This window comes from Equus przewalskii, chromosome 5, assembly GCF_037783145.1.
Source record: "Equus przewalskii isolate Varuska chromosome 5, EquPr2, whole genome shotgun sequence".
Lineage (NCBI taxonomy): Eukaryota > Metazoa > Chordata > Mammalia > Perissodactyla > Equidae > Equus > Equus przewalskii.
In genome coordinates, this window is record NC_091835.1 from 85906963 (window position 1) to 85929459 (window position 22497).

The 22497-nt window shown below is 36.7% G+C and overlaps 1 protein-coding gene across 37 annotated transcripts in view; it reads left to right on the plus strand.

The window, feature by feature from the left end:
- Window positions 1-22497, plus strand: part of CNOT2 (CCR4-NOT transcription complex subunit 2) — a 110889-nt gene that overhangs the window by 72005 nt on the left and 16387 nt on the right. For 29 of the 37 annotated variants that reach the window (XM_070622085.1, XM_070622071.1, XM_070622074.1 and 26 more), the window contains 5 exons: window positions 6317-6383; window positions 14413-14560; window positions 15306-15488; window positions 18071-18150; window positions 20741-20866. In XM_070622085.1, coding sequence (XP_070478186.1) covers window positions 6317-6383; window positions 14413-14560; window positions 15306-15488; window positions 18071-18150; window positions 20741-20866 — 604 coding nt within the window. The remainder of the gene's footprint in view (window positions 1-6316; window positions 6384-14412; window positions 14561-15305; window positions 15489-18070; window positions 18151-20740; window positions 20867-22497) is intronic. The other 8 variants (XM_070622103.1, XM_070622101.1, XM_070622099.1 and 5 more) reach the window with 2 other exon arrangements.

Below are 22497 nucleotides of genomic sequence, written 5' to 3' on the forward strand. Positions count from 1 at the left end.
AGATTGTGAGATTCCAGTTGTACGTTATTGTTTGTCAGTCACCATGTACATGTGCCCCTTTACCCCTTAACACCCCTGTGCCCTCTTCCCCTCTGGTAACCACTAATCTGTTCTCTTTGTCCATGTGTTTCTTTATCTTCCACATGTGAGAGAAATCATGTGGCGTTTGTCTTTCTCTGTCTGGCTTATTTTGCTGAGCATAATACCCTCAAGGTACCCTCAAGGTCCATCCATGTTGTTGCAAATGGGACGATAAAATCATCTTTAAAACTTTTAATAGAAAATATGAATATATAGATGTGTCAAATATTTATATGACAGTGGCAACCTGATAGAATTAAATATAAATGAATCAGACTATACTCTAAAGAAATTAGAATTAAATGTTAAATTGTTTGAAGGGAATGTTCTAAAACCTCTTAATTTCATTGATACTCACGTGACCTTCAAACTCAGTATTTTCAAGATAAAAGCCTGTTTATAAAAGGGAGTTAAAATGATATACTTACAAGATATATCAAATTTTCATTTATCTACAAAAATAATTACAAAATATTTAATCTCAATAATAATAAAAATTCATAGTCAGAAAATACCATTTTGTTCCTATCATACTAGCAAAGAGTTTTTTCTAGTGGAAGACTAATCAGTGTCTGAGAGGGAGCATTGAAGTGATTGCTGGGAAAGTGTAATTAAGGGACAGACTTTGTGAAAACAGTTTAGCAATGCATATTAAGAACCTTTAAAAATGTAAACATTCCTTGAATCAGTCATATAACTTTCTGTAAATTTGTGCTTTGGCTCAAACCTAAAATTCACCCATTGCAGTACAAACTTGTTCATCGCCATGCTTTTTAAGTGAAGAATTTGAATGTTACATGTTCAATAGGAATTAATTACGTTAACTATTTCAGCATATGTTACACTTTTTAAAAATGTTTTTGAAGACTTGATGGTTTAATCAAAATTACTTAAAATACCTAGTGAACTCATAATTTGTTGTTAGTTATCTCTTTCATAAGCTGCCAGGTCCTGTGACTTGGTGACTTTTCTTCTGCCTTCTCCCTCCCTTGTCCCTGTCTTCTTTTGGTCTTTTTAATGTATTATCTTCTTATAGTCTTTCTTTTTGTACCTATTTGCTAGATTTCGTTCTGACTTCAGTGCTTTCATTTTTTTAACCATACTGTATTTAATTTTAAAATGTTCTTCAGATTCTGTCTAGACTAGAACTTCCTTTCCTTGTGTTTCTTTTTCTGTTTGTAGATATGATAGAGTCATATTTCTTTATTGTTTTTGTCCTGGGATAATAACAGAATGCTAGGAATTATGTTATCACTGTACCTTTAAGTATATTGTAAAATGAAATTTTTTTTTCCTCCTTCTTCTCCCCAAAGTCCCCCAGTACATAGGTTTATATTCTGGTTGTGAGTGCCTCTGGTTGTGCCATGTGGGATGTCGCCTCAGCATGGCTTGATGAACGGTGCCATGTCCGTGCCCAGGATTTGAACTGGCGAAACCGTGGGCTGCTGAAGCGGAGCACATGAACTTAACCACTTGGCCAAGGGGTAGCCCCTGTACAATGAACTTTGAAAGAACTTTTTAAAACTTCTTTCTTTCTCTTTTTTTTTTTTTGCTGAGGGAGATTCTTCCTGAGCCAACATCTGTTGCCTGTTGCCTGTCTTCCTCTTTTTGTATGTGGGTTGCCGCCACAGCGTGACAGTGACAAACAAGTGGTGTAGTTCCATGTCTGGGAACCAGACCTACACTGCTGAAGCAGAGCATACTGAACTTAGTCCTAGGCCATGGGGCCAGCCCTTACTTCATTTTTTAATTGCTTTCGTGGTCAGGGAATTTGTATTTAACAAAACTTTGTTGCATTTTGAAGTCATTTGTTCTTACGTAGAAAATAATTTCTTGACCAATCTGATTTTAATGTTTCCTAATAGGTTTTGTGATTGAAGGTACATTTATTGGTGGGAATGATTGTGAGAGGCGATCACTATTAAGAAGCATGAGGAGAATAGAATATTTAACACTTCTCTGCTGTTATGGATTGCTGGCAGGAGCCAGATTTGCTTATTATTTTCAAATACACTTTTTTTTAAACAAAAATTTTTTAGACTTTTTTGGTCATGGGTTTCAGAGTTGTATTTAGTAACAGTGGAAATAGTTTTAAAAACACAGTTTCTTTCTTTCTTTCTTTCTTTCTTTTTTGTTTTGAGGAAGATTAGTCCTGAGCTAACATCTGCTGCCAATCCTCCTCTTTTTGCTGAGGAAGACTGGCCCTGAGCTAACATCCCTGCCCATCTTCCTCTACTTTATATGTGGGACGCCTACCACAGTGTGGCTTGCCAAGCGGTGCCTTGTCCCCACCCGGTATCCAAACTGGAGAATCCCAGGCTGTCAAAGCAGAACGTCCAAACTTAACTGCTGCGCCACGGGGCTGGCCCCTAAAAACGAGTTTGTAATTTATTGATTTTCTTGATGTTCTGTATATTAAACAAAAGATAAAGGGGCTCTTTGTTAGGTCAGGGAAGTTACTTGCATCACTTTGCTGCTTTAGTTACTTCCTGACCTTTAGTGTCATTGTTCGACTGCAGTGCGTGTTACAGACTCAGAGCCATGAGGAAGAGTCTAACGGTTACCATGGCTTTGGACTGGGAACACAGCAACCTGCTTGTTGGTTTCCTGTTCTACTAATTATGTGACATCCAATCTTTTTCTACCCTTTGCCCCTCTAAGGACACAAGTTGTACTCCTTATTTTACCTGGGATTTGTGATGATAAACTTCTTTCTTAGCTTCTCAGGCAAACATATAACTAAAAACATATAAATTTAGGGTGCTAGTCAACAAATTCCTCAAAGGCTGAGTGCCCTCTGACTGTTGTTAATAAGAGTCCTGCATGGGGAAGGTTAGATTATTAACAGCTGCTGCTGCCGTTTATTGAGCACCTGCTGTGTGCCGCATCTTACCTCATTTAATCTTCTCTTCAGCTCTGTGAGGTAGGTCGTGTCATTTCCATCTTACAGGAAGGAAACAGTGCCTCTGGTGTCCCATGGGTAAGTGGAAGAACCAGGATTCAAACACCCAGAGTTTTTTTGACTCCCAAACTGGGCTCTTTCCACTTATGCTGCATACCCTACTGTAATGTGTCGTTGATCCATATTTCTGTATTTTTCTAAGAAGTTTACCTTCACATTATTAACTTCCAGCATTTAAAAAATATATAAATTTTCTGTTGTCTGTTAAATGTAGTTATGCTCTGCCAGCGTGCATTTCTTGTGCATTTTCTTTGCCCTCACATGTAGCATTTCTGCCTACTGACATTCCTTCATTGTGTGTGAGATCCATTTTCAGCACTGATAGATTCCATGAGGCATGGTTTCAGAGTTTAAAAATACAGTCATGCGCCGCATAATGACATTTTGGTCAGTGACAGACCGCTTATGCGATCGTGGTCCCGTTAGTACCATAGAGCCTAGGTGTGTAGTGGGCTGTACCATCTAGGGTTGTGTAAGTGCACTCTCTGATGTTCATGCAATGACAAAATCACACGACAATGCATTTCTCAGAATTTGTCCCCGTCGTTAAGCGACACATGACTGTAAATACCATTAGGGATTGATATCATAAGAAATTATGTATTTGCATTTTTGACACATTTTGAGGCAGCCATTTTAACATCTGTTTATGTAAAAGATCAATGCTTATTTTACACGGATGTTTTGAAGATTATAAACTCTTAAATTTAACATTAAGCTGCTTTCATATTCCTGTAAAACTGTTTCCTAACCTGCTTCGTGTACTCACACATAGAGAAAATGACGCTGTTTAATATGTCACACTGGTAAGTGGGTCATCTTACTGCTCTTGGTCTCCAGTACTAGGACTGGGGAGTTATCCTTCTCTACTTCATGCTGCACCCCCGCCCTCCTTGACCTCCACTGCTGACGTCTTGGCACACTGGTGGCTCCTTTGTCGATGTGTAACCTTTGTGAGGAAGGAGACAGAAATGTGGTCTTTGGAGTTATGTATTCACTCACATATAAATTTCTGGGAAAAGTAAAATTTTAAGTAGTCCATTCTAAAAATCTTCATGTTATGGATCATTCTAAGTCATGCATTCATGTTGACCAACGTCTTATATTTGAAGGCTTTGGAAACAACTGTACTCTTATTTTTCATTTACAGCTTTAATGACAAAATCATGCTTCTTAAGCATTTTATAGGAACTTTTTACCTTTTTGTCACCAACTAAAGCTTCATTATATATTAAAGATTTTCTATGAATTTATTCTTGCAATTTGGAAATGAGCCTTTAATATACTTGAAGTATTTCCAGTTATGTGGTGACAGTAAAGGCGATTGTGCCTAATGAAGAACTTGATCAGGCGTAAAATCTGTGTTCTTTCAGTTTAATTATTTAGATTGCATACCCTCTGGGTTTGAGAAGGAATATTTATAAGGTTTGGTGCTTTTTTTAGGAAATTTGTTACTATATTTAAATACTCCTGTTTTGAGAGTAGTGTGTAGCTTGTCCCTACCTCAGAAGAAGTCTGATGTGTATTATTAGTTTAAAACTACTGTTGTATAAAAATTTTTCTGAATTTTGGAATAATTAAAACAACTCAGAATTTTGACATGAAAATAGCATGAAATGTGTATTGTAAAACCTCTGTTTAAATATTTCTCCTCCTGGTTTTCCTCCTGTGGTCAATGTCAGCACACTTCTTCACTGGAAACTGCACAGTGGCCTCTCATGGTTCCCTGTCTGCTGATTCTCTACCCGCCTCCTTTTCCCTATTCTTAGCTGTTACAGCAAGATATCAAGTGCCCTTGCTTCTGCCGCCAGAGTGCCTCTCTGTAGTCCCAGCTCAGCAGTTCTAGTTAGTATCTCACCCTCTCCATCCAGTTTTGTTATAGGAATTGTCTCTCCAAAGCACAACTTGATCATGTCTTAATCTTTTTTTCCTCTTTATTGCCATAGTGGGTAGGCCTTTTTGTAGGACATTTAAGAAGACCCTTTGCAGTCTGGCCCATTTTTCTCTGCCCCAGTGGGCACAGGAGTGAGTCTCACCTCCTTTCCCTAAGTCCCCTCTTATCCACTCACTCATGTTTCTTGTTGCATTTGTATTCTAACCATCTCACTAACTTTGGTCACACCTATATTCACAGCGTGGTCTCAGCCTGGGAGACCCCTCAGCTGTACCCATAGCAGGTGTTACCCTCTGCCAGTATTCCTGTTAGCTCACCCTTGTTTAGAAGTGTCTTCCTCTGATGACACTTTGTCCTTCCTTTGGAGTACCTACTACTTTGTGCCCTCGAATATAACTAGTTGTGCAATTCGTTCTCTTCTTCCACTACATTATAACCCTCTTGATGACATGGCCTGTGTCTTATCTAATTAACGTGTTTTGATGGTTGCAGAATATAAGGCAGGGAATGCACAGACATGCACTTTCAATACATACACATTTTCATGTACTCAGCTTGAATATGTACTTTGTGTACAGCACTGTCACATTCAGTGCCAGTCTCTTTGAGGAAATAGAAATGAATATAACATGTTCCGTGAATATAACATGCCTTCAGAGAATTTAATTCTAGGGTAAAAAAAAGATGTTGATGCAATAAATTGAAAGGCATTGTCCACAGGTGCCATGAAATTCACATCACTCACTAACAAACTATACGTTATATGCCATGTCTGTGTATTTTTGTAAGTGTTTTTGACTTGTCCTTTGGTGTTGTGTCATCTCTCTGTTACATGGTTGTGTGTATGTTTCTTAGATTTTTCTGCCCAATTTATACACATCAATTATATGTATATTCAAAGTCAGGAACTATTCTTACAAAATACAACACTTTTCTATTTAGGTAATTTTATTTTGAATTTTAGTAAACTAAGTTTAGAAGTTAGCTTAATAGATTATCTAAGAATCAAGTAATTTCACTTATAAATTTATAGAGGCTGACTTTTTGAGATACTCTCCATGTTTTTGTTAGCCTAGTTTGTTTTTTTTTTAAATGAAATAATGGTGCTGCTATAGTTTCATTTAGAGTAACTAGGGGCAAAAAACCTTTTGTAGTAATCAAAAGTTAATTTTATTTGCAGAGTTTGATTTCATCCAATTGTGATATTCTCTTAAGAAACGTGGAATTTATTATGTGTTGTTTGTTTTATGTTTTTCTGAAGAATGAGAAATGTGGGTTTAACTCTCACATATTATGGTATATTGTATATAGATTTGTAAAGTGTAAATGCAATGCTCTGTGTACTTTTTTATGCTCTAATATAATTAATTTGTTTCTAGATGCTGGCATCACCATCTACATCAGGTCAGCTGTCTCAGTTTGGGGCAAGTTTATACGGGCAACAAAGTAAGAATTTTGTATTTATTCTGGGATACTTTATTTAAGGAAAAAAATAACTACCAAATAAAGAACAACCAATGCTGCCCTCGTGGGTTTATTCTAGGGTTTGAAAGGAAAGATCGTTTAATTTTCAGTTTTCCTTATTTTACTTATATAGCAATACTTCATTATTTCAGAGCTTTCTAATTCAAAATTTGTTATTTAGATACAGGATAGATTGAAATCTATTTCTATATCTTTTGTATCTGTATGTTCCTTCATAGTAGTTTTGAAGAAGAATTTGCTAAACAAATTAAAAATAGACATCCTCTGTGTTTTCAATTAGAGGAAGTTAAAGAGTTTTTGTTTGGTCAGTTGAGTAGGTTGTTTTGTGGTTTGTGTCTTTTGGCCTTTTTGTTAACGTAAGCCCATTACTTAACATTCCGTGAAATGTTCTCTTTGTTTAGCAAATATTTCTTCTTTTACTTTAGCTCGATCTGGGTATAGAATCTATGTTTTTGACTAACAGTCCAGTGCTTTTTCCATGTACAGGTTTTTATTTCTTTGTAAATGTTGTGACACTTTCATAGCACTCAGCACAGAGCCCGGCGCATAGTAAGCGCTCAATAAATGTCAGCTGTTATTATCACATGAAATTCTTATAAAACTAAACTACTGAGTCTTCTAGTTTTTCAAATTAATTTCCCAAACCGTTATAGATTAGTAAGATTTTATTGTCTCTGTTAGTGTCAGAGACTGCCGATCTCTTGTCTCTGGTAATGGGAGGGGAGAGTCAGAAGGGCTGTAAGTTCCTAGCAAAGATTACGCAATCATCACGTAACTGGAGGAGACAGTCTGATGACCGAGTATCTTAACCAGCTTCAAATTAAAATCACTTACTTGATTTGGAACTCTTTCCCAGTATAATAAAAGGCAAAGTTTTGATATATATCAGAATAGTTTATAATACCACTTCACCCTTCAGATTGATTTTGAAGTTTAGTAGGGGGAAGAAACTTACTTTGTTAGACAAATATGGTTTCTATCTGCGTTTTTCTCTCAATCTCTTGTGGCCTTCCTCTTTTGCTATGGAAAATGATTTCCTTAATACAGAAGTATTAAATAAATAGATATTAGCAGTTTTCCTCTAGTTAAGTGGAAAACATATTTTAAAAGTTTATTACATAAAAAGGTGTTCCTTATTTATCCACAAATGTTGATCCTCGTTGTTGAGGGAATATTTTTAGCTAGTAATTTGTTTCATTTAACCTGTGTTTTATTGTGAAACCTGTGACTTTCACCTTTCTGGTAACCGTTACCATGGAAATAGTAGTTATTTTAAGGCTACCCTTTATTTCTGTAGAGTAACTGCAAAGAACTTACTTTGTTTTGTTTTGGTTTGGTTTTTTAAGCTCACAATTTATCACAGCAGAAAGTAGACATGGAATGGAGAAGAATTATATTTGAGAAGCTAAGGCATGGAATGAAGGAGATGGCAATTATTTTACAATGTAATACCAGCTATATGGACTTTAAAAATCTGATCTAATCTTTTCAACCTGCAAATGTGAAATTGTAATTGGGCTAACATATGGAATGGGTTAGGTTTCAAATAGAGTTATTTCATTGGTACGGTAGACATTCATTGACTTCTTAATTTGTGTAAATGATTGTGCTGATTGTTAAGGATGTACAAAGATTAATAAATAAGCATAGTTATTTCCATTAGAAGAAAATATTTTAAGGTACTTTATTAGTTTAGAAAGAAGTCATATATAACAAACATTTCCCGTTGGAGTTTAGTATAGTAAATGGCTGTATTCCCGTAACACTGGGGAACCAGCATTTTTACTGCGTGGCTCACTCTTAACTGTCGTTGTAGGGATTAGCCTACAGAAAATTGAACGTTACATCAGCTGGAACTAAAATGCCTCAAGTCAATTATTCCTTTCCAGGGTACAGATCTAGAAACTACAAGTAGTGGAAAAGACAGCCTGGGTTTCCAGCGTCTGTTAGGATGGATCTGAGAGGGCCGGCTGGGTCATTTAGCTGGGAAGCACTCCAAACACACACCTTGTCAGAACACCGGCCACCACGTGGGACTTAAGGGTCAGGGTTTGAATAGTGTCAGTCAGTCAGAATGATGAAACTTGAAGGGCTGATCTTAATAAAGGATGAGGAGATAGAAGGATTAAGTAGATGGGAGTAGATTAGTAATGTTATTCTTAGGGCAACTGATTGTAATTGTGCTTTGGGCTTGATATAAGTAAAAGCTCTCTGGCCTCTCAAGTGTGCTGAGTACCACCATTAACTGTATTCAGACTGGCAAAGTTGAGTAGGAATTTGTGTCATTAAAATGGAGGTCTGCTGTCTTGTGTTCTTGATGATTAGAGAGGTTAGAGGTGGAGAAGAACGAGTGCCCCCTTCAAAACTGACTCACGGAGATAAAACAAGGGAGGGAATTCCTCTTGGAATGGACACAGAGCTGCTTAAACCTACATTTTGCCAGATTGGGGTAGAAGTGATTGTGTAGTACGTAAGGGTACCCAGCAAATGCTGGACTAGGGTTCTTGTATGATTACAGGTTCTAGGATAGTGTGATTGTATCCAAATATGTGAGTAACTTTTCATCCAGGAGTTCATGTGAATACTGTGCCCATGATAACCGTGGAAGACAGTGAACAGAGTCTTGCATCCAAGTTGTATGACCTTTCCTTGTCTTCTGTGACTGTATGCACAAGGCTTTAGGTACACCTTATGGGTTTAACGACCCCTGGGCTCCCTGAAGCTGTCTGCTATATTGGAATGAACAGGGAACTAGGAATTAATTTCTCCTGGATAGTCAATACATTCAAGTTAAGTGATAGTGTAGTTGGAGTGACTTTTTCTTATTTACCAACAGGATTTAGAGCCTTGAAGGATTATAGAAAAAGAAAATTACTGTTTATGGTGCATTTCTGTTATGCCTATTGTCTTATAGGCACATAGGTTAACTAGCTGTCTGTATGAATCCATTATGCACATTTATATCTGAATTCTCAGAGGACCTAAGCTTCTAGCTGGGAGAGGAAGTAAACTTATCTTTCTGGGATCTGACTCCTAGCTTGAGAGCAGCGGCCTAGTCTCACGCTTTCAGCAACATCCCTTTGTCCTCCTGTTTTAAGAACTCCTGTGTGAAGGCTGCTTGTATTGTGGCGAACCAGAGCACAGGTGGTATGGTTCAGAAGTGATGGTGTTGACAGTGTAACTGGGCAATGTACATTTTGGTAGCTTCAGGCAATTGTAGGACCATTTAACAGATACTTGAATTAATACTGAATGCTTTGTGATTTCTTGCTCTCAAGAAGCACGTGTTATAGTTCGGGAGGTCAAGAAATATTTATATGGAAAATATTGAATAACAGCACACAGCTGTTAGATACGTAAGTTAAAAAGTATCATGTTGAGTGGTAGGGGCAGACTTACGGTTTGGAGAGAAAAGCACAGAAAGCTGCAATAGTATGAGAAAGCTTTGAAAGGAGGTGGGAGTTGAGTTGAACAGATACTCACTGAGTGCCTACCATATATATATATTGCGCCATGCTAGATCGTGCAGAGGCGTGGTGGGAGAGGTCACGCTCCGTTGTGTCGTCTCTGTACAGCACACACACCGCATTGATGTTACTGCATTTTGTTATTGCATGTCTTCATTGCCTTGTATTCTCAGTACTCTGTACATGATATGACAAGCATTCAGTTCTCAACCCTGGCTGCACGCCTAGAAACACCTGGAGAGTTTTCAAAATCCTGCTGCTCATGAATTATGCAGACCCAGACTAAGCCACAATTTCTGGGCATGGGATCCAGAGATTAAAGTTCCCCAGGTGATGCAAAATTTAGCAGCTACTGTAAGAAGTAGAAAGTGATTGACTGAAAAAAGGGATTGAAATAGGCGTCAAGAAATTGGATCATTATTTTTACTCTTCATTATTGTGATCTTGGGCAAGTCACTTAATGCCTGATGTTAGTTCTTCATCTGTAACATGGTTAGCAGATCTTCATCTGTAACTTAGTTGGGTGATTTCTGGAGAATTTTCTCTCTGTTACATCCTTTGGTTTTAATGAGGGAAATTGCATAATGAGAGAATATTACGGGGAAGATGAACCAGCTAAGTGCAGGACCCGCTGGAGGAACGAAGAGGGTTGTCCTTTGTTAGTGTGGGCAAGACATTGAGTTCCTAGAGGAAGCAGGTTGCTTTGGCATTGGAAAGGGTGGTACTTTAAGCCCTCTTACGTCAATTAGGGATTTTCTTCCCTTTCCTTAATAAAGATTTCAGGAGACTTCATTTAAGTGTGAGTATTAGGGATTTGGTTGCTGCGATTGAATTTTTTCCTTATGATGTATTAATGTTGTTTATTTTTAGCTGAAGATTGAATAAAGGATGGCATATTTTGTGATAAGTATTTAAGGGATGTTTTGTTAATCAGTTTGTACAGTGGAAATAATTCGTGGAAACATTTCTTAAATCATGTTCTTTTGAATTTCTGGTAAATGATCAATAAAGAATTGAACTCATTCTTTGTTTAGCACCCTGCCAAATTAGAGGTAGAGATCTACTTAGAGTATGTTTGTGTATTTCTCCTTACGTTGTATTCTTTATTATCAATTTGTTGAATGGAAAGAAAAATTTAATTCAGAATGATAACATTTTTAACTGCTTTTTAACTTTTTTTCTTCATTCTTTTATTCGTTATCTGAAACAAGAGGATAAATACCTTCTCTATGAGGTTGTTATGAGGAGGAAAGGAGATGAAGTAGCATAGTGCTTGACACACAGTTGTTAGGTGCTTTATGAATTTTCGTTCTCCTGCCCGCCCAGTCACCTGCCCATACGCAAACTCATGCATACGTATTTATGTTTTTACCCGTTAAAGGTAAAGTTATTGAAGTTATTTTATATCAAAAAACATTTTATGCACTGCTTTTTTCCTTTAGTTTGCATGTCTGCTTCATGGTATGGTGTTTGGAGATGATTTTCTCTGATTTTTTCTAATTAAACTAGTAGAGGTATAAATTTTTCCCTCCTCGACCCTACCCAGTTACAATAGTTTGATTCAAGTAACTCAAATTTAATGACAGTATATTTTGCTTCATAAAAATATAACTTTGTATGTTCCTGTTCAGTTATATTAATTCTTTATGTTTTAAAAGAGTTGAGGTTTTAAATTGAATTTAAAATAACTCTATTATTAAGTATTCAAGGGTTGAGATCCAGTTTGAAATTGATGCACTACTCGCTTCTCTTTTGATTTTTTTTTTTCATACTTACCTAGTTCAACAAATTGCAACTCGGAGTTCTTGAACTTATTAGCTGTTTTTATGAAATCGAGTGTTGAAGAAAAAATAAAAATAAATGCTAATCTTTGAGTTTCTTTAAATCATACTGTCTTCGTCTACTCTCAGCACGATAAATTAACTCAAATGTGCCAATCCGCAATTCACTAGATAAATAACCGTACCCATTTTTGTTTCCTTCTCCAAAAGTTTTTTTTGCTAATATTCAGATAATCTCTGATCTCTGCAATATTTCTGAAGTTATAAATTTTCATAATACAGCGTGGAATAATATGTGTACAAAGGGTTAAAATAAAGAAATCTCACTGAGTCTTTTGTAGGACTTATCAATTAGTAGAAAAGAGCAGAATGGTTCTAGATTTTTGGAAAGTGTTTATTTATAGTGATGAAGATACAGAAGGAGTGAAAGGAAAGGGAAGGAAAACTAGAGGGAAGAAAACTTGGCTGTCTAGAGAGAGGGAGAAAGAAAGAGGAGGGAAGAGAGCAAGTGGTAGAGGTTGAGAAAAAGTTTGAGGAGAAGTAAACATACTCAGAAAAGAAAAAGAAAGCAAGAGAAAAATAGACTGGATAATGGGCATTGCGGTTCAGTAGGCACTCACAAGGATGTTCATTTAGCGTGGTGCTGGGCTCCCACAGCACTGCCATTAAGAACAGTAGGAGCTAAGAAATCTAAATTCTACTCTTGGTTCTTTGTGTCACCTTGCAGAAGTCAGGTAACTTATCTGAGGCTCAAATTCCTCATCTGTAAAATGTGAACATTGGACTTAGTGATCTTTAAGGTCCCTCTGTCTCTAAAATTGTGTAATATTTCTTGGTGATCAGTAACCATGAGAAACATTCCTGTGGGAAATTTGCAGCTATAGCTGACTTTAGGACAGCGTGTTTGGGGAGAAGGATGTAAGCTCCCTGTGGTAGGAGCTTTTTCTGTCTTGTTCACTACTGTAACCCCAGCAAGCTAGCACAGTGCTTAGGACATAGTAGGCACTCAATAAATGTTTGTCGAATGAGTGAGGTGAAAAGTATCACTTTGGTGGTTCATTGTGGGAGCATCTAGAGGACCTGGAGGGAAAGTGGTGTGCTTGACAGAAAGAAAAGACTTATTTCTTCTCAAGATATCTTGTATTGGCTGATTTTAATCTGCTATTCTTCCTTATTTTGTCTCAGATTCAGAGAAAGTGGCTGCAGCTAGTGGCATACTCATGGTCACAAAACTTGTAGTGACCAGACATACATATGGTGACTAAATAAACCAATGTATAACCTAGGCCATGACTGAAAGAAATGCAGAACCAAGCTCATGTCTTCAGGGAACACGAGTGAAGGAGTACACACAGAACATGGTAGCCATATTGAATTGGATTCATTGGCTTCGTTCAGTTGAGAGGCAAAATTAGGCTGTAAGCCTAGTCCTGAGGTTGGCAGATTCCAGTGACGTCTTTGTGATCCACTGGTATCCTTAGGTTAGGAGGTGCTACATTGTTTTGCTGAAAGAGAAATTTTGCAAAGATAGTTGAAGGAAAACATTCAGAGTATATGTACTATTCCAATTTTTTTTTACAGGGCATAGTTTCAAACTATTCAGGTCTTTGAAATTGTTGGACCAAAAAGGGGAAAAACAGTCACTTTAAATTCCTAGCACTAAAGGCATCTACTTATTCACTAGCTTTCACTCCATCCTATCACTTTTGTTGAACCTCCAGTGCAGAACAAGCTTAGTTGACTGATGAGCCATTCCATGGCAGACTAGAAATAGAAAGCACTAACAGTGGGGCAGGATGATGGAGGCAAGGAGGCAATCATAGGCAGATATGATGACATCGTAGTGACAGCTGAACATCCTTACTGTGAAGGATAAAAGGGGAAAAATAAACATTTATAACATTAGCTATCCATGACAATTATTCTGAGTCATTAAGAAAGTAATTTATATTTCATATTAATAAAAAGGTAGAAAATATGCCATACATTTTTGAAATAAGTTTATCCCAGTTGGTTAATTTTCTTTCTATGTTTTGTATCTGAACGGTGAACCCTCAGTAGTCTTTAAAAATACACCTGTTGGCACACATCCCTCCCTGCTCTAGCCCCAGGGGGAGCAGATCTACACAAGGTCCTTGTACTTTGAAATCTTTTAAAATATTTTAAATTCTTGTCTCTCGTAGCTGTATCAGGTTGAGTTTTTAAACAGTTGCTGACATTTATGTTGAGTTCATAAAAATTATAATATTGAGTAGTACGTATGTATAAATAGTAGTACAGAGACTTTTTCTTAAATGCATTTAAAAAGGATCATATAAAAATTAAAGCTTCCTCAGTAGAGCAGGGTTAAATGTCCGTGTACCTCAGTCACGATTTTAAAACATAAGCTTACACAAGACGACAAATTTCTTAGAAGTATTTGTATAACATGTTTTTATTGAAACAGAAGTCATGTAATTGTTACAGTCATTGATAGACATAGTTTATTGTAAAAAGAAATGTGAAAAGAAGATAGAAATGTGAAAGAAATATCCATTCATAATATTAAATTTCAGATAGAACATATTTTTGTTAAAATCAGAGTCCATTTGGGGGTTAATTAAGTATATATCCATTTAAAATTTGCATATTATTTTACATATTAGGTCATTTTAAAATGTTTTAAATTGCCAACTCCAGAAGATGGATAACAATTTCATTCCTGGTGGCAATGAATTTCCTTCTTCTGAATTTTTTTAATAGGTGCACTAGGCCTTCCAATGAGGGGGATGAGCAACAATACCCCTCAGTTAAATCGCAGCTTATCACAAGGCACTCAGTTACCGAGCCACGTCACGCCAACAACAGGGGTACCAACAATGTCACTTCACACGCCTCCATCTCCAAGCAGGTATTTATTGATGGGCCAGAATATCTTGCAAAATGCTGTCTTTGTAGAGTAAGCAAGCTTTTTAGTTTTTTTAGTAAGGTAACTATTTAATAAGAAAACTATTGATTTTCTGGTTCAGTGTCTTTCACTGAGGAAAAGAGAGTTGATACCCTGTGCTCATTTTATTTCATTGCAAATTGATAAGTATAGTGTAAGATGTTTTATCCTGCAGCTAGCCTTCTGGGTGTCAGCTGGGTGGGTGTCAAGAAGTAATCTCCACCTGAGGAGCTTTTCCGAAAGCCACCTCTCTTCCTCAGAGGAGGATGTGCAATTTAAAGTTGCTCCTCAGATAATTCTGGCTACTGCTCCTCACCGCACCCGTTGCTCTAGTGAGAGTAATAAAACAGGTTACGTAGATCGTAGATGATGCATGTTAGTATGAAGAAGATGGAATGACATGCATTTGTAACGAAATTATGCTAAATATATATGTTTGTATTATTTTATGTCATAGTCACAGCAGTACTTCTCTCATCTTAGATATCACCTTAAATTAGTTCCACTATAATTTGCCCTTTCTTGTTGGTTTGGTTATTTGATTTTTCTTTTGAAAGAGCTGGAATGATAAAAGAATTAAGCTAATAAAAATTAACAGTGCAATTTGAAAGTATATTTGAGGTTCTAGGGTTAGATCAATTGATTATTTACAGAGAATTTAATGAGTGATTACAGAGAGCTTATTTAGTATAATGGACTTCTTTTTCAGGGGTATTTTGCCTATGAATCCTAGGAATATGATGAACCACTCCCAGGTTGGTCAGGGCATTGGAATTCCTAGCAGGACAAATAGCATGAGCAGTTCAGGGTTAGGTAGCCCCAGCAGAAGCTCGCCAAGCATAATATGTATGCCAAAGCAGCAGCCTTCTCGACAGCCTTTTACTGTGAACAGGTAAGACGTTTATTGATACTGTGTATAACTGTCTTTCTGGGTATTTTCAAATTTGCCTTTTCATATTCAACATTCTGTTCTTGGCTTCTTTCTCATAAGTGTGTCTCACCATATATTTATGCCCAAAGATTCTCTTTCTGTTGTACACCACCACTTTAACCCCCCCAAACTAAAGACATGTTCTTTTGGAAAATCAGTCTGATTTTAGAAAGCACATTAAAGCTTTTTGTTACTGTTGTCAGAAAAGGATTGTTTTTAGGTTGCCACCAGGCCCATTTTTGTTGCTGCGTCCTTCCTTTGTTGCATGAGGCTGGTCTCCTGTGGGCAGAGTCCAGCCTTAGAAACAGGGCTGGAGACGAGTCTGACTGTGACTCCTGTGCCTCACACGCTTTGGTTGAGTACCTTTTCAACCCAAATTCAGTTCTGTGCTTTGGTGACTTACTGACCAAAGACTTTTTTGCTGTTGTTGTTTGGTGGGTTGTTTTTTTGTTTTTTGTGTTTTTTTTGGTGAGGAAGATTAGTCCTGAGTTAATATCTATTGCCAATCCTCCTCTTGTTGCTTGAGCAAGATTGTTGCTTGAGCAAGATTGTTGCTGAGCTAACATCTGTGCCAGTCTTCCTCTATTTTTTGAATTGGGACGCCGTCACAGCATGGCTTGATGAGTGGTGTGTAGGTCTGCGCCCAGCATCGGAACCTGTGAACCCTGGTTCACTGAAGTGGAATGCGCAGACTTAACCACTACACCACCAGGCCAGCCCCTGACCAAGGACTTTTTAAGACAACATCTACAGTATTTGAAAATAGTGTCCTATCCTGGGACTTACAATAAAAATTTGAGCTGTTGTGCTTTTTCACTCTTTTTTGCACTGCCCGTTGCATATACTACTATGTAATCGTGATAACAATATGAAGACCAGTGATCCTGTTTGTTAGGATTTTTAAGCTGTTTAAGTAATTTTATGAGTTACGTCTACGATATAAAGCTTGCTTTCTTGCAAAAACAGCATTGAAATTTATTGCCATTTTTTTTCATGGGAAACTATAGTGGGAAAAAGGACCTGGATCTAGTTGCTATCATCATACTAATTTAATTCACTTTCTTTTATCTAGTAGTTATAAAATCTGAATTAAAATAGAATGTTAGCACATTTCTCATTTAACCTTCATCCAGTAAGCTCCAGTTCTTACTTTCATTTAGACTTTTGAGTATTTCTTTTGTAATTTTACTGCTCTTTTGGTTATTTAAAAAGTTATTATTTGTAAAAGGTTATCAAAATGCTCACCCCCTTGATAGCTTCCTAATCATATAAGACCTTTTGGGCTTTATCACCTCTCTCCACATTCTTGTAGTATTGTTTGTTGAATGTATACTTAAATTTTTGCCTTTCCATATTTTTTCACATTTTAATTGTTCTTAAAAATTTCTTTGCTCATGAATTGTCAATGAAATGGGTCTCTGAAACCCTGCTTGTTACTCTTGATAAGTTGTATTTATTGTGAACTGTTTCCACCTCTTAGTACTTCTTGGGTGTTTGAGGGTACTGTGCCATCAGCAGCTCTAAGGTGCTGTTGCACAGGTTCCTGCTGGCTGTCATGCTCTGCTCTGGAGTATTGTTTCACCAGCTGCATAGTTTATGAAAATGCTGTTTGGCCTTAGTTAGTTTTACAGATTTAGACGAAAAACAAAAACCCGTGTCATTTTCAGTTTAACCCTACTCATAACACTGATACACTTTTATCAGATTATTTGGTGTTCAAGATGCATACTTTCCCTGTAGAATTTACATTAACAGTTCTTTTTCACGTTCTTAATTACTTCTGGCCTTGCTTTCAGTTCAGTCTTATTTTTTGTTTTTGGTTTTTTCCCATGTTTAGGCTTGTGCAAAAAAGGGAGGCATTTGTAACTATTTACCAGGTACCAATTGTGCATTAATTCAGAATTGAGGGCACTACAGAGGGATTTTTTTTCTTTCAAGTAGCTGAAAGATAAACTATATTTAGATAAAAATAATGTGTTTTAGAATACTGAATTTAGTTAAAGAAAATCATCATTTACTTCAGGTCAGCTAAACTTTTACTGAGTGCCTGTTGTATCTTCCTGAACACTAAGGGCAGAGGATGCAAAGAGGAATGTGACGTGGACTCTGTCCACGAGAGTGTATGTTCTAGTTGGGAAAGACTTTACCAGTAGTAGAAGAAAAACAAGCATTCAGGAAGAGCAGTCTTCCGCTAAACTGCCTGTTTTTGAGGTTAGTTACTTCTTCCAGTATATGCAGTAAGTTGACTCTCCAGGTACACAAAATGGTCTCCTTAATCTCTGTTTTCATCAGGCTTATACATAGATACTTTGTGTTTTGTTTTTTAATTAATCTGTTTAAGACGTTTGTTTCTCAGTTCATGGAAGGACTTTAGGGAAGTTTTTAAAGAAAAATAAAGATCAAATTTAGAAAACTAAAATTAGTGTTTGTTTTTAAACATACTGTTGTTTTATGTGAGGAGATCAGAAGTATACACTTTGTTTTTCTTCATCTGAAAGTTAGTGTTCTTACTGTATATCTACAATTATTTTCTATGTACCCAGTATGTCTGGATTTGGAATGAACAGGAATCAGGCATTTGGAATGAATAACTCCTTATCAAGTAACATTTTTAATGGAACAGGTAAGCGTATTCTGGAGCTAGTACCCTATAAAAATTAGTAGATCTTTGACTTATAAAGCAATTCAACAGACTGGTCTGAAAATTTGACAGGACTTTTGTGTGTTAAATAGTAGAATTTAATTTAAGGAGAATCTGACAGGGATAGGAATTAATTCAGTGAACAGTCAAGAGATATGTAAATACATTTTTTCACTTGGCATGGTAATGGCAGAGTGTTCTAGAGTCAGGATTATTTCCTTAATACCTGGAGAAAGCCTAACTGAATGTTAGCTTAGCCTGTGTTTATGCCTCAGAATCTGTTTTGCTTCAGGAGCTTCTCCTGTCCTCAGTCCTCTCACTGCAAGACCTACTCTAAACCAGGTCGGGTGGTAGAGCATCCTGGCGTAGAGACCCAGACTGAAGAACCCTTAACACTCTATGGAGCACTTACAGTTTTTTCTTAATAGTTCTTATGATACTCATTTTGACATTTAACCCTTAAATGAATTTTTATTCAATTTTATGTAAACATTCAAAATTTAATTACATGGAAGACCAATTCTGATTGGACAGTCGACAGTCCCTGCAGTCTGTTGGTTTCTTTCTTTTGTCAACTGCTTCACACCGAAGTGAGCAGGAGGCTTTGTTGCTGTTCAGCTTCGGGTCCCACCCTCGCCTCCAGACCGTTTCCTGAGAGGAGATGAGGATCTTGTTATGGTCATGGGAGCAAACGTGAATACAATCATTGAGAGGAAGTGGAAAGTGAGCGTGATAGTGAAACAGCGTCTGTGGCAGCACGAGAGAAGATTTAGTAATGAAATGACCTGTGTGGCTATGGGCTTTTAATTTTTAAATGTCTCTCTAACAACGTAGATTCATCAAATGAGACTTTAAATTCCAAATTTTAGCCTTTGAAAATTATAGTTTCGTGTTTAAGGTGTTAAAATAACATGAAGTACCATATTCCATTGTTTCTTAAAATATTTTTTCATATTTTAATATCTTTGAAAGCAGGCTGCATAATCATGGTTTATGGGAAAGTTGTTTTTTCCTCCTTTATGGACCATAAAGTAACAGTTTGTCTGACAATGCCATCTTATATTCTGAATTATGGTTTTATACGCTTTTATAAATTTTAGAATTATTTTTAAAATCCAATTTTAATTCAGTATATTTTACACTAGGAAAATTGTTTCCAAATGTTTCCCTAAAAATGTAAATTTGGGAGTTTATTAACTATTTTTAGGTTAAAATTATTCTCTAATAACATATAACAATTTTAAATTCCATCTTAAAGGATTTAAAGATGTGTTTTAAAAGTTAATATATATTCAAAGTTTATAGTTAATTTGTAATCATAATTTGAGAAATTACTTTGTAAATTGAAACACTATTAAATAAATCAATTTCTGTTGTGTTGTTCATATAGTAGTATCTTTAAAATTCAAATAAGCTGCAATTTTTTAAACAATGGATATCGATGATTTTCTTTTACCCTTTATAATTTTGAATTGTCACCTGACTTGCGGTGTTAATAAAGTGTATTGTTCTTCAATTAACAAAGTAATCTTGAGACAATAGTTTCTTTCTGAGATTCTTCTAATTATGAAACATGGAGAAAAGTTAAAACTAACTGGAAAAAAGGGCCAAGTAAATTGAAAATGATTATAAAACACTGGATGAAACAAAGATTGCAGAAAAGCCATAGTGCAGGCTAAAGCTAAGGTAGAAAATTAAATTCTTCAAAAATTGAGATTACAAGATTGTAAGCATAATAGAGTAATAAAAGTTGAGAAGAAATCAAAGGGATCATTCAAATAGGCAAAGTAGAAAAGTTGGGTTAAATTTTAACTTTTCAAAGAAAGCAAGCTTGTATTTAAATATAAAATGAGCAAAAGTAAATTTTATTCGTTTGATATATATTTATTGAGCGCCTACTGTGTGATAGGTAATGTAAACTTCTGGGCTTTGCATCATATCCCCACACTTGCCAAGCACTCACCAGACAGGGGAACCCTACTTAGACCCTACCAACTCCACCCTGTCTATACCCCCAACTGCACACACATGCATGCCTTCATGTTTGTGTATGGGGCCAATAGGCCACAGGACAGAGGGCCTCAGGGCTTCTGCTCCCACCTCCTGTGTCTCAGATATGTTTCTGGCCATTTGCAGGAGGCACTGTTATTATTGCACCCGTGTTACACTTGAGCTCTGAGCATTCCACATGCAACCTCTGCTTTTGGATATAATGAAAAGAGCAGTTGTATCACAGCAGTCTGCCTCTTGCTGGCTAGCAGGCTATAACTTTAGGGTACCATCTTCCACAGGGAGATAATGTACTACCTAGTCCTTATTCTCTGCTTTAAGTCTCTAGGATTTGGAGGTTTTATTATGCTAGTTACATACTGCTTTGCTGAATTGTTCATGAAGTTCTTTCCACATGAAATCAGTCACAAGTATTTATTGTGCACCTGCACAGACCTAGTACAGTGCTGTGCGTTATTTAAGAAGAAGACACTGTCACATCAAGTTACATTATGGTTGGTCTTTAATAATCTGTTAAAAAGGTTTGTGGAATGAATAACTAGTGCTTTTTCTCATTATTTAGATGGAAGCGAAAATGTGACAGGATTGGACCTCTCAGATTTTCCAGCATTAGCAGACCGAAACAGAAGGGAAGGCAGTGGTAACCCAACTCCATTAATAAACCCCTTGGCTGGAAGAGCTCCTTACGGTAATTCAGCTTTTTAATGATGGCCAGTGGAGACTTTGCATTGCAAACAAGTATATACATATACGTACACATCTGCGTGTGTGTGCACACAGATACGTTTTCCAATTGGAGTAGTCCAATTTTGTCAGCATTGACATATGCAAAGTGTTTTTTCCTCCCAGAATACCACGATAGCAGTTTGTACAGAATCCCCAAAAGGAAATCCTCATTGGTATTCAGAAGTTATTTTCTTCTGGCATCTCTGCCTTAATATACACCTTAATGATTATTTTGTGGTTTGGTTTTTCTTAATTCATTGCACATTTTTTAAAGGACCCATTCCTCATTCCTAGTTACTAATAATGACTGACCATATACACTGAAGATTTTTTCTAAGCCAGTTTCTCAGCCTCGACACTACTGACATTGGGGTCAGATAATTCCTTATAAAGGAAGGACCGTCCTGTGCATTATAGAATGTTAAGCCACATCCCTGGCTTCTCCCTACTCATTGCTGGTAACACCACTCCCTCTACCCCCATTGTAACAATCATAGATGCCTCCAGACATTGACAAATGTCCTGTGGGGAAAAAAAATGCCTTCTGTTGAGAACTGCTGCTCCTCGTTCATGTATAGTTTATGTAGACTCTTGGTCATCATTAATACCCTTTTTCACTGTCTCTAATGAATAAGAGATTTGGCTGTAATGGAGGCTAAATGAAAAGCAGAGGGGATGTGAAACACATATAACAACAGTTTGGACGTCAGAAGGACTGAACAGCAGGGCAGCCGTGTTGTTTTCATCCTCTGCGCCCAGTAGCTTCCTTTGCGAGAATCTGACGGAGACCAGTGGCAGAAACAGTGAACTCAGAGGGATCAGTTCATCGCTTTCTAACATCGCTGTCTTTCCTGTTTTCAACCAAGCAGGACTTCTGTGCCTTTTAAAATATGAATACGAATAGTAATATGTGAAGAAGGGAAAAAGTATTGTTCCTATTCTAAACTTTCCAAATCAGTCTTCCAGAAATAACAAACAGTGATCTGCCCTGGAAGTGGAGCGCCTGGCTGCTTGGGTGTCAGTTCAGACTCTGCTGCTCTCACCTTTCCTCATGGGTCCATGCTTTCATCCCTTTAATCATTCCTGTTGCTCTCCTTGGACCATCTCTAGTTTCTCCGTATCGTTCTTGAATTGTGGAGCCCTGAACTGGATAATTGTTCTCCAATGGGGGCCTGACTAATGCCAAGTATAGTGGGAGGATTACTTCCCAGTTCTTGCATGTTTTACATCTATTACATGGAGTTCAAGAAAATCTGAAATAATATGGAGTTGTTTTATAGTTGATTGCAATTTACTCACTCTGTAAGTCACTTTCAAGTAGCATACTGTCATGTTCTTTTAAAATTTATTTTTGTTCCTTTATATTCGACAGTTAACTGGTGTTTGTAATAGCTAGTCAAATATTTAAATAAAGCAAACTTTTAAACCAAAAATTTTAGTAATTATTACCAACATCAAATTATATTTTTAAGCATCTATGTATGTCCTTAGATTAGAATTACCACTTACTTCCCTTGTATTATTTTATATATTGAGTTATTAATCAGTATATAAAAATTTAGTTCATTGTTATGCTGAATACTTTTTGAAATA